The sequence below is a fragment of the Cygnus olor genome, chromosome 9, assembly GCF_009769625.2.
Source record: "Cygnus olor isolate bCygOlo1 chromosome 9, bCygOlo1.pri.v2, whole genome shotgun sequence".
Lineage (NCBI taxonomy): Eukaryota > Metazoa > Chordata > Aves > Anseriformes > Anatidae > Cygnus > Cygnus olor.
Genome location: NC_049177.1, coordinates 1,768,849 through 1,780,929, shown reverse-complemented (window position 1 = coordinate 1,780,929; position 12,081 = coordinate 1,768,849). Strand labels below are relative to the sequence as shown.

The following is a 12,081-nucleotide window of genomic DNA, read 5'->3' as shown; positions in this document are numbered from 1 at the left end:
AAGGCAGACTATTTTGAGAGAAGACTGCGAGTATCATAGAGAGCAGAACGAGAAAGGATAGGAAGAGCATGAAGCAAAGGGGAAAGAAACAGAGGAAGAGAAGGCTACAGACTACATAGGGAAGAAAACTACAAAGGGAAACTGGTATCTTCCAATCCAAGGGCAGTGTTTCATCAGCTATGGTATCTCCAGTTTTTACCTCATTTATGTGGATGTGGATACTTCAAGTTTTATACCCAGTTAAAATGCAGTAGAGAAATACTTACCTTGAGCTATTATTGCATTATAGGTTAAAGTGTGGTGTGTCCTTCCTCCTTGCCATTAAATTTAGAGGAAGTTGCATGCGTCTGTCAGATTTTCAGGGTACCCACATTTTTCAAATAGTGCTGCACGAAGAGGGATGGATTTTTTTTAATAGATAATTTCTATATTATTGTCTAATGATTTCATCTTTGGGGTAAATAAATTTTATACAAGATAACATCAAACTGCTAAGACAGAATGATGTAAAACTGAAATGAGCTTTGAACAGGAGACAGCTATAATGAACTAGCATACAAAGGGGTGCTTTTTGCAAGACTGCCAGAATGAAACAGTTGAATCATAAAAGAGGAATGGAGTTCATGGAAAAAAATAATCACCCACGTTTAGCTTGTATCTGTTACAGGCCTTGTGCTTTTCTGCTACCAAGTTAAAGCTAGCCATAAATTTTCTACCTGAACTGCACACTTTTTAAAAATGACTAAGTGTAATTAAATAGGAAGGAGAAATCAAAAAGGTATCAGACTTTTTTCTGGTGTGAACTGCTATGCTTTTACAAACTTTGCTTTGAATAAGCAACAGTGATGATCTTGGACTGCCTTGTCCAAACATTGATATTATCTGTTGTTTGTATTTCATGGCTTCATTGTCTTGAAACCACAACTACTCTTTTTTTTTTTTCTTGATTCAACCACGATTTTTTTTACTGAGCTTTATTCAAGCAAAATTGTCACTGCAGCCATGAAGGCAATTCAAACTTGGCCTAAGTTGTCTGCAAATGCTTTTGCTATTTGAGTTGCACACTCACAGGGCTTTAAATTCCAGAAAAATGTGTCCTTGCCAAGCCTACTACACAGGCTGGAAAAATGAGTAAGTGACTGCAAACATGCTGGATTCTGAATATCTAAAATGTGGTTTTGGCTTTGCAATATGAGAGAACACAAGTGAAGCAGAACCAAAAATCACAGATAAGGCCAGCTTTATGAAGTCCATGCTCCTATGCACAGATAGCTTGGCCCTGGCTGCAACTAGGAATGCTGATCTAAGAAGTCAAGATGATTTCAAGAGGGAAAAAATGCAAACCTTTGTACTCCCCTGACACTTAGTCATATGTTGCTCTGGTGGGTTGTTTCAAAATTCAAAGAATCAATTCTTTTCCAATTTCTTGGTCACTCTTCCAGCATCAAAATAGAAAATATCTACCAAAGGCATCAAATTGGGAAGATACATCCCATCAAATAGCAGAGTTTATCAAAAATAAAATTTAAGGGAAGAGAACACCATTTCTTCCTGAAGCAGCAATTAAGCCTTTTCCCTGCTTCCTCCTTAATAGTTTTAAAATAAATGTGGGAGAGAGTGTTTACTTGGTTATAGCCTTTTCACTCAAATTCTACACTGTTCCTCTTTCTTGATGCTGGAAGACTTTCACAGAAAAGCAAAGATTTACCATGAGGAGACCGGCACCATTGTAGCAACTTTGCCAGTGAGTTCCATGGCAACTTTTTAGCATTCATAGAGTTTGCACCCTACAACTGCTGTTCCTGTTCTTTATTAAAGATATTTCCCAGCTGTTTGTGGTTTACAAAGAGAGGTCTGGTCCTTCTTTGTTATCAGCCGTACAGTCACTACAGCAGAAACCACAGAAGGAGGTCACGATGGGGTGTTTTGTAGTTTGCTGTGACAGGAAGAGCCCAGTCCCAATGAGAGGCTGCAGATATGCAGCCTATAGGTCAGAGCATATATGGATTGATGTACCTGTATGTTGTTGTGCATATGTAATAAAAAGTAAATACATGTTTACTCACAGCTGTGCACAAAATATTTATCTACAACAATGCAGTTTAGAAGTACCTCAGGGTTCTGTCCTTTCTTTTGTAACAAGAACTATAGTTCTTCATCCCTCTTGGGACAAGTTTTTCTTTTAGGACTTATTTATAGTTCCCTTCAGTAAAGCTTTTGTATTATCTTTCTTTCTTCTTCATGAGCTCATTGCCTTATTCTTACCCTGATCTGTATGGTAGGCAAACATGTTTCACATTCTAATATGCCCTATTCTGAATACATTATGTGCCTTTGCTGCAACGATTTCAGTGGGGCTGTGACTTTGTAAGGAGCACAGTAAAAGGCTCAGTGCTACTCAGTGTTTACTTCTTTACCTTAGGGTTTCCTGACTATGGGCTTGAACTTTAAATTGCTAAAACTAGTAGGAACTTGCTGTATTAGATTCCATCTGCATTTACTCTGTTTTACATAAAATAACACGGGTACAGGAATGCCGGCATTTGGAATTTAGGATAAACTCAATGTATTATAATTCTTTTAACAAGCTTATTGAAGCTGCTGTGGCATTTTCCATTTACCAATGGCAATAACACGTGTCAGAGCTCAGAAAGCAAATGCATGTTTAAAGGCATCACTGGGCTGGACAGCCCTACTGCTTTTCTGCAGTCCAACAGAGCTATTAGAAATTGTTTTACATGAGTTTTCAATAGCTACGACAAGTGAGAGGAAGCACAGCAAGAGTCCTAATGAGATCCAGAACCACTGTTACCTCAGTAATAAGTCAGCATTCGGCTCAAACTGTTAGCAGAATGAAGATTTTTGCTGAACTTATTATTTGAAACTTAGGGGTGTTACCCCTTTTATGGATAAGAAAAGAAGCAACTCTAAGAGCTGGGGTCTTACTGAGGTGGGTATTAGTGCAAATAAAGTTGGGGAAAGGATTTTTAAATGGTTTGCTTACTTTGATTGAGCTAATGAAACAAACAAAAATTCCACATCATGCCAGCCTGGAAATAATAATCCATTTCTGACTTGCCAATCAGGTAAATTTTAACGAAATTAGAAAGTTTCCACTTTGGAAGAATGGAAATGGAACGAGATTTTTCACCCCTCTTTTCTTCTCCCTTCCTCTTTTTCTGCAGAAATTGTTCGGTCATGTCATATATGTGTTTAGTCATATCAGCAGTATAGTCATACCATATATATATATATTTCATACAGTTAAATTCACTTATAATTTCATAGTGAGGTGTTTAGCATGACCTTCAACTAAAAGGGTTCACTTGGCCTTAGAAATGACTCCAGGAATTTTACATTTATGCCGCTATGTATCTGTTCCCCCCCTCTTCCCCTTCCCTTGTGAGATTTAAAGTCCTTCCTCTTCCTTTATAGCTTTGGTGTCCAATAAAAGGAATGCTGGTTAGAAGCACGGAATTTCAAAGGATAGAATGGTTCCTTTTCTTAGGAGAGACGGTTAAGGCTACAGTTGTAGAAAGTAGGTCATGCTTCAGTCACATCACCATTCATCAGTCATAGACCAGGAATGCAGGACATAATTTCCTGAGTGTCCTAGACAATTCTTATTGCCTGAGAGTTTTGTCTTTTTTGCCTGAGAGTTTTGTCTTTTCCATCTCTGCATTCCCTAATAAAAGAATTACTTGATCTGTTACACGGGTTGTGAATTATATTGACCATGCAAGGTCAGCAATTCTTTTTAGAGTTTAGTTTTTTCTTACAATTGAAAAAAATACAGAGCACTAATAATGACTTCAGCAATAATAGCAGAAGGCATTCACTTACCCTATGACAATGCAGGAGATGGCAGTTCCCAAAAAGGCATAGGTTAAAATTGATCCTAAGTTACGAAAGAAATGTCTCTGAGGAGGAAAGTTTTTTAAAAAAAAAAAAAAAAAAAAAAAGTCGTTTGTAATACAGTCATTAAAAGAACATGAAAAGCAAGTTGAAACACTGCATCCAGAAGTGCCATTCCATCCATTCTTTTTCTTGTTACAACCCATAACTCAGATATTAAATGAAACAATATAGGCTACAGAAGTTATTTTGGAAGATACAATTTGATTCATTTTTTGCCTCTTGGAGTGCCATTGAAATTCCCTCTTTTTATATATCTAGCCAAATGCTTCAGGGTCATAACAGAAGTTCACACTGAAAGTATATGTTGAAAACTGTATCATAACCTCATCCCTGAAGCAAACTAAGTCCTGATCATGCAGTGTATAAAAGACAGATGGGCTGCTGCCTATTTGCAGTGTTACCAGATTCAAAGTGGCCTCTTCTGAAAACAGCAATGCCCAAGAGTTACAAACTGCAAAATCAAGTCTTTGCACAGACACAGACAGAGCAGACTGAGGACCACGCATCTTGCATTTCCCTCCGTTTTTGCCAAGCTCTTGCCATGCAATATAAAGTGACTCTTTTCTCTGTTTCTGGCCTGTTGGATCTACAAAGCAGCAATCACATTCAGCCATTTTTGTAATATAAGAAAGAGACACATACCTTCTTTAAACTATAACCAGCATGAAATATAATGGGTGGCAGCAAAATGTTGAAGAATATGGAAGGATCAAATGTCATCTGCCAGAAAAGACAAAAGAGATAGTAAAGACATATAAAACATTTCATTTGCTAGGATAGATTTTAATTGTAACTTTTAATAGAATGGTATTATGAGTTTTCTTATACGTATAAACGTGTAGTTCCTTACTGCTTACACATAGAATACTAGTTGAATGTTTAAAGAAGGAAATCAGTCATGCGTTATTTTATGGGGAATACATACTAGCAGTGTTACCTGTGATATTAAGTACTTGCACTGTGAGACCATCCAATCTGACAGTCCCATGCTTAATTCCTGGTTCTGATGTAGACATGAGTATTGTGTCTCAATTCCCCACTTAACAAATGACAGTAACAGAAAAGACCTACGCTACCAAAGCCAAAGTAGTTTTTCCTTCAAAGCACGTCTATATAGTTACAGACAGAGCTAGCTAATGTTGCTTAATGAGCTACTGGCTGTGAGCTAATATGTACTTTATCGAACTACGACACATGAAAACTGTGCACACCCTGACCATCTTCATAAGGAGATCTTCCTACATAAGGAACCTCCTTATGTGTGTGGGACAGACAGCCTCTGTCTCCCTTTTGTTTTTTAAGGAATGAGAATTTATTTTACTGCCTCCTTCGACATAAAGCTGAAGGTGCTGCATGGGAGCTTCACTGCAGGCATACATGGGGAGTACAGCCTGCGGCACTCACTGGTTCTCACTGAGCTCTCCTGAGCTCACTTGGTGATCACATCTTTTGTGGACCCTCAATATAGTTTCCTACTAAAAATTCTTAAAAGGCAGTATCACTTCAAACATACACAATTATCTACAAAAGAAGTCCCCAAATGGTTTCTAAATAATTGTATTCCAAGTTTTTAGTTTTGAGATTTTATGAGTTTTAGCCACTCTTGAAAGTTGCTAAGTAATTTATGCAGACTCTGAGGCCTCCTCACCTCACACAGAGTTCTATACAGATCACTGGAAATGTTACAGGCATTTGGTAGAAGCTGGAGTTTCATGAATATTGTAATAAACTACAGTTTATTACAGTAATATTTATTTACAGAGCGACAATAAAGATTGTCAAAAGGACAATGAGTCAATTTATCTTTTCTGTGACCATTTACAAAAAAGCTCCTTAGGTATTTAAAGCACAACTGTGCATCTGTTTGAAAAACTAACAAACAAACAAAACCTAACAAAAACCAACCAAGCAAGCAACCCCCCCTCCACATATTAACAGAATCTGTCAGCTATGTGTTGTATAAAGATTAATGGCTAACTTTGAATGGAACACAAAGAAAATATGTATAAAATATCTGCTTTAAGTGAGGTTCACAGCAGGGTGTATTTGTCTTCTACCTTTTTAACATTGTTTGCTTTTGCATTGCAAATAGACTGAAGTCCAATTTATTTGCAATGCCTCAACAACAGATTTGACAGTCAATGATTGTTTTCTAAGTTGACTCTTATCTTGTCATTAACAAAATTTTAAATTGAAAACAAGGACATTATACAATTTGGTTTTAATATTTAAGGAACAAAAGCTGCTTTAAAAGCCAAGCAGCAATCTGAACTTCAGAAAAAAATGATGTTTGTACAGTCTGTCAAGGTGAACATTGCCTGAGGAACTGATTTATTGTATTTTTTTATAAAAGTAAAAATTTACTTTGCAGATAGTAGCCAAAGTAACTTTTTTTTTTTTCCCCATTCCGTTGTAATTATTTTTTCTTCGGAGAATTGTCAAGGCATAAGTTTTCATAGTGTCAGATCGTCGGCTGGTATAAAATACCATAAATTCTTTAACCTCAGAGAAACTGTATCAGTGCATACCAACCACAGAGCTAGTTCATTATTTCCTCTTTCAGTTAGGTGTGGGATCTTCATACTATCTACCAAAAGCTACAGGATGAAGTATTTAACCTGAATTTCACAGAGTATGTGAACAGGATGAAGAGTTTTTTGGTAAGAAATCATCTTTCTAAGCATTTTAGCCTAGAGTATGTTCAGCATCATTTTATCCTCCTTGGAAAAGATACTTAATCGTCTTCACATTCTCCTGATGCATTTGTACGTGCATACAGAGAGTATTGATTTATGTTAGTCAGTAGTGAGCTCTGGGGTTATCCTTCAGCAAGAAACTAAGAGAACAAGCTCCACCGTTAGAAAGCTGCCAGCTGTCCTCCTTTCCTCATCTAGTGTGTTCCTGGCATAAAAAGGGGATCAATGAGTGGCATAAAACCTGGGACCATAAGACCAGCTTTACACTGACAGAACCATCCCCTAAGTAGATGGAGACAGACCTTAGACTAGCAGAAAAAGACCGAAACACCACAGAAAATAGGAAGCATTTCAGCCACCATATCTCATTCTTTGTTTTCTGACTGCCATTGTAAATATTTAAGTGTCATGAAACTGGAAAAGCACCTAGAGTTCACATAAAGTGCATTCTTCACCTAACACTATTTTATAGATGTGAAACAAATTTTTCTTTTTGTTTCTACAGCAGCCAGAAACAATATATAAAATACCTATTAAAATTTTAAAGTAATACTAGAATGAGGATGAGTTTGGGCAAGGCAAAAAGTTCTTATTTCAGCTGTCAGTATGTTGTTCATATTTGCCTTCAACTTCAGGCATGGAGAGTGACAAAGGACAATGTTCAGTCACTGCACTTCATTTCAAGTAACTTTTAATAAAACAGAATGCTGTTTAAAACTATGGCATTGCTGGAGAAGAAAAAAATATTTTAATAAGCCTCCGTACTGTTCACTGTTCTGTCAGCAGCTATATTATATCAATACCTTTAAAAGAGACAGAACATAATTAGTGCAGTGGCTTGCAGCTCCTTTTATTCAGATGAAGTGATATTTTAAGGCTACAGTATGATTTATTTAGCTTCAGAAGAGTAAGAGCTGACTACAGAATTACTTCTGTCTTCTTACTAACAGATAGCTTGATTTGATAAACAGGAAGTGAGAGCTCAGCCTTTTTTTTCCCCGTTCTGCTAACTTTGAATTATAAAGTTAAAAACAAACAAACAAACAAAAAACTAGCTGGCCAATAATGTGCTGGCAATTTCAGCTCTGCTGGTAACTTCATGGAAAACAACAGAAAATGAATTTTCTTCACTTCTGAACTAACAGTCTCAAATGTTAATTTTGGAACTAATTCAGCAAATATTTTAAAATATTTTTCCATAAGCATCAGAAATCCTGAACGCATGTTTTACTACTCAAAACTGTGCTCTAAAGGATATGTATTTGTATGTTATGGGACAGTCCATTATTTCTGATAAATGCACTTAATAATCTCTTACACTGCAGTCAAAAGGGAATTGCAATTGTACAAAAACCAGAGCATGGTGTGATCATGTTTTCTGTTTTGTATATCAGTGCTTTTGCCATGGTCAGGAAGGCTGCCAGGCATTATTTTTGTCTCCTAAATACTGTTGAATCCCTCCCTCTTCCCTTTCTTACATATTTTCTTTTTACAGGAGCACTTGCCAGTTAATTTTAAAGGGAAAAGGAGTGAAAATCCTAGCAGCCTGAGACCTTTCCTGTCATGTAGAGAATTCCACAATTCACAGTGGAGACTTTTAAGAATCTTCCAGCGAACTGGGACTATGGAAACGGGATTGGGCAATCCCTGTAATGGCAACAGGGACTTTTGTGTGAGCTAGTTCTCCTCCTTTCTCATAACACAAGCTAGATTCAGTATATCATGTCTGATGAAGATGTTCAAATGTAATGATTAGTGCATATGCTTTGGGAACTAAACCCACGCTTAGACTAAGACAAACCAACTGCAATCTACTAGCAGGAAAAAGGATGAAGACTCAGCAAGATCTGTCTAGTGTGACTACCACTGTGCTTTCCTGTCTCCACCCGCCACAGCTCTCCTAGCCTTGAATGTCTAGCTCTCTCAGAGAAGGGCAAGAGTCTAGTAGTAACTACAGGCAGGCCCACAATGGTCCTTCATTAGCAAGGAATTTCAGCAGATGGTTAAATCCAAATTCTGCTGAGATGCCCAGTGTATATTCTAAGCGTAATTAAAAAAAAAATAAATTGTATAATGATAAAGGTATTATAACATTCTGATAACAGAATATGTATTACTATAGTAGATAAACAATGATACTTGTTAAAAAGCAAAATAATATATAAATAATGTTTTGTAATATTGTAAAAGTGTCACTAAGGGCTTAGAACCTACATGTGAATATGTGATATCTTTGAGCTTAAAATCTGGGTTTTAAAAAGCCCCTCTGCTCTTCTGAGTTCTTTAAGTTGCTGTCATTTTTAACAGAGTGACAGTCACAGGAAGCAAATATTGCAAGGGTGGGAAATAATATAATAAATAAGTAAAATATTTTAATTGTCATGTACTGGAAAACAGAAAAGGCCACAACATTGTAAGGGACTCTAAACCTTCTCCCACACTTCCCTTTTTGCATCCAGCCTGACTTGCTGCAACACTGTCTCCACAAGCTTGGGGACAGCCAGTGAAATCCCTGCTGAGGACCACTGTGGTGCTGCACGAATGTGTCAGAACATTGTAATGCATTTAAGCATTAGCAAAAAAAACCAAACACCTATCTACAGACATGTAATGTTTACAAATTCAGATTTGTAGAGGGTAAACCTCCTCTGCTTATACTGCCAGAGCAAGCCATTCTTAAGTCAGCAGACCAAGATTTCAGTGGGGTTTATGAAGCTGTGGTGGCAATGAACCCAAGGTAACGGCTGTGTCTGCTCCCCCTGAACTCAGTGTCTGCAGGAGGTAGCACCGTTCAGGCAATTATTCTGCAAACATACAGCCAGTTGGATGCTGAGCAATTGTGAGATTTCTACTGTGACTTACTTCCTTTTTTGTTCTCCTTCACTTTCACTTCTCACCTTAGATTCAAAATAGCCTGTGTCTCTGTCACATTTTATCTTGAAACTTGTTTTTCTCTCTTGAGGGTGTAAATAAAAGAAATATCTTACACAGTTTAGAATAAAAATAAGATTTTTTTTACCTTTTGAAGCATTGCATTGCCCTGGTGACCATTGATATTGTGATGGCTGATCTCTCTTTTGTATTGGTATTCATAGACCTGATTAGTTATATTGATAAGTAGAGTGGATGGCCCAGATTCCAGCTTTTCACATTCATAAACAGTTCCGCTTTCAACGTCTGATGTTTTTGTTGCATATCGTATAAGTAATCCCATTACAAGGCCTGGAGAGTAAAAAAAAAAAAAAAAAAAAAAAAAAAAATGATATTCAGGGGTACCTTTGTGTATCTGATGTTGCACAATTACTGACTTGGAAAAAAAATGAACTTCCCTGCTCTTGCTCTGGTAAAGCCAGGACACCACTTTCTCAGTGTTTCTACCTTCACAGAGGTACATTTCTCTCAGTACTTCATGGAGGACCAGGAAATTTCTTCCAAAGCAGTCAGTTCATTAGAATAGTGTTGTTTTGCCACGTGCTCAGTTATTCTCCTATTTTTGTGATCCAGTTGTTGGAATCATTCTGGTACAGTTATTAACTGAGTTGTTAAACTGTGTTTTCGATAGATATTTAGAGAAAGGGGATGACTGCATATCTGAAGTGCCGTGCTGAGCATACAAAAATCAGCTGGTGCTGATTTTACACACTTTATTCCGGGGGTGGAGGGGTGGGTGGGCTCTGAAACCTTATCCTCAGGGTCAGTCTGCTTTCTGTAGAAGACTGTGTATTTATGAGACTGTATAAACATGGAGAATACAAACAGAATGAAGGAAAATTAAGTTTAGGATTAATTGGTTTATCTAAAATGTAGGACCCATATCTAAGACTTTTTGGCTCCTAATATAGTTAATAGTTATTACTTCTGCAATTGCCCTCTGGAAGGTGCGATTCTTCCTCTCTCAGCTCTAGTGGGAGTTTGAATGATTACTTTAGGAGAGGTAACTAATATTTAGTTAGATAATGTTACTGGAGATGATTTCCACCCTCAGAGACTTGGACGTGGTTTCAAATTTAATTTCCACGCTTCCTGCATGTCCTAGGTGCTTTAAGTGCCATGTACAGGAACAGCTTTGCAGTTATTAATTATGAACACATTCATAAAATGCTAAGAATACTCAGATGAAATATTTATGGAAGCCATCTAGATGGATATACATACTATTAAAAAAATAAGAAACATTAAATTACAGAAAACAACTCATAGGAATCTGAAAGACAAATTTTATCGAGTAATCAGATGCCATGGATGATGAAGGTGACCATGGACACCTGGACAGGTAAATGTCTTTGTTATTTTCACATTTTGCACTGAGAGAGACCTCAGAATTGCCAGTTTCTAGCAATGATGTAACACAAGCTTGTAGCTTCCTGGATTGATGCTACGACAGAGTAACAGCTGCATTGCCTGTTTAGTAGGCTCATGAATCTTCTTCTTTAGTATGGCTGGTTGCTTTAAATGGTACAGGATTTAGATAAGCAGAAGAAAATGCCAAGACTACTTTCTGAAGTTACACAGCATTTGTGCAGTAGATCAGATAACAAATCTAGCTCTAGTAAAAGACAGAATTCCTCAAAACTTTTTGGGAAAGCACTTATGGGAAAAGGGAAGCAAGCACTGCATGTACTTCTGTGAAATATGATTTCTACAGCAGTCAGTTCCAGATGTCCAAAATCATGACTGAGAACTGAGGAAACCATTAATTAGTTAAAACGGTCAGGGTTTTCATCTTATTTTTATTAGTTTTCCTCTTGAAAAAAAAAAAAAACACATTTTATTTTCAGATTCAATTTCAAACATATTAAAAACTCCTCTTCATTTGATGCTTGGACAAGACTTGATGTTTCCACCTCATTCTCTGGAATGGAAAACTTATTTTTCCCTTTATCACTTCTGCTCCTGACACTCTATCTTAAACTATAGCCTCGGTTTCAATCCTGTTATCAGGTATTATAAACTACTGTTTTCTACAACATTTTGAGATTCCTAGTATGTTCATAGCACATAGTATGAACCAAATTCTGTCTGATAATTTAAAAAATGAAAATAAATGTTCTAGGTTATAGTAACATAATTGCATTAAATTGCTCAAGGGAAAATTAATTCAAACTTCAGTGTCAAGTTTAGACTTGGAGTGAAGAAGCACTGCTCTTATTTTGTATTCTGAGAAGATGTGTTATCCTCAGCAGCAGTCTCAAGCTACCTCTGCAGGAATTTTCTGGAATCGAAACAGATGCAAATATTGTTGATCATAATCCTGCAACATAGCCCTTGAGTATACATAAATCTATTTGCAGAAAAGGAATATTTTAAAAATATGACAACTGTAGCTGTAGAGAAATAATGATCAACATGGACTGAGAATTACAACCGGAATTCAACTCTCAAGGGTATTCTGGCATGTCTTAGATTTGAACAAAATGTGGATGGGATCCATAATGATGGGTCAATTCAGAATATTCTCAAGTGCTCT

At 36.8% G+C, this 12,081-nt stretch overlaps 1 protein-coding gene across 8 annotated transcripts in view; it reads right to left on the bottom strand.

Moving 5' to 3' along the window:
* The window catches only part of SLC9A9 (solute carrier family 9 member A9), a 210,794-nt gene that overhangs the window by 194,377 nt on the left and 4,336 nt on the right, over positions 1-12,081 (bottom strand). For 7 of the 8 annotated variants that reach the window (XM_040566694.1, XM_040566696.1, XM_040566689.1 and 4 more), the window contains 3 exons: positions 9,634-9,836; positions 4,561-4,638; positions 3,844-3,920 (listed from right to left, as the gene is read on the bottom strand). In XM_040566694.1, coding sequence (XP_040422628.1) covers positions 3,844-3,920; positions 4,561-4,638; positions 9,634-9,836 — 358 coding nt within the window. The remainder of the gene's footprint in view (positions 1-3,843; positions 3,921-4,560; positions 4,639-9,633; positions 9,837-12,081) is intronic. The other variant, XM_040566695.1, reaches the window with a different exon arrangement.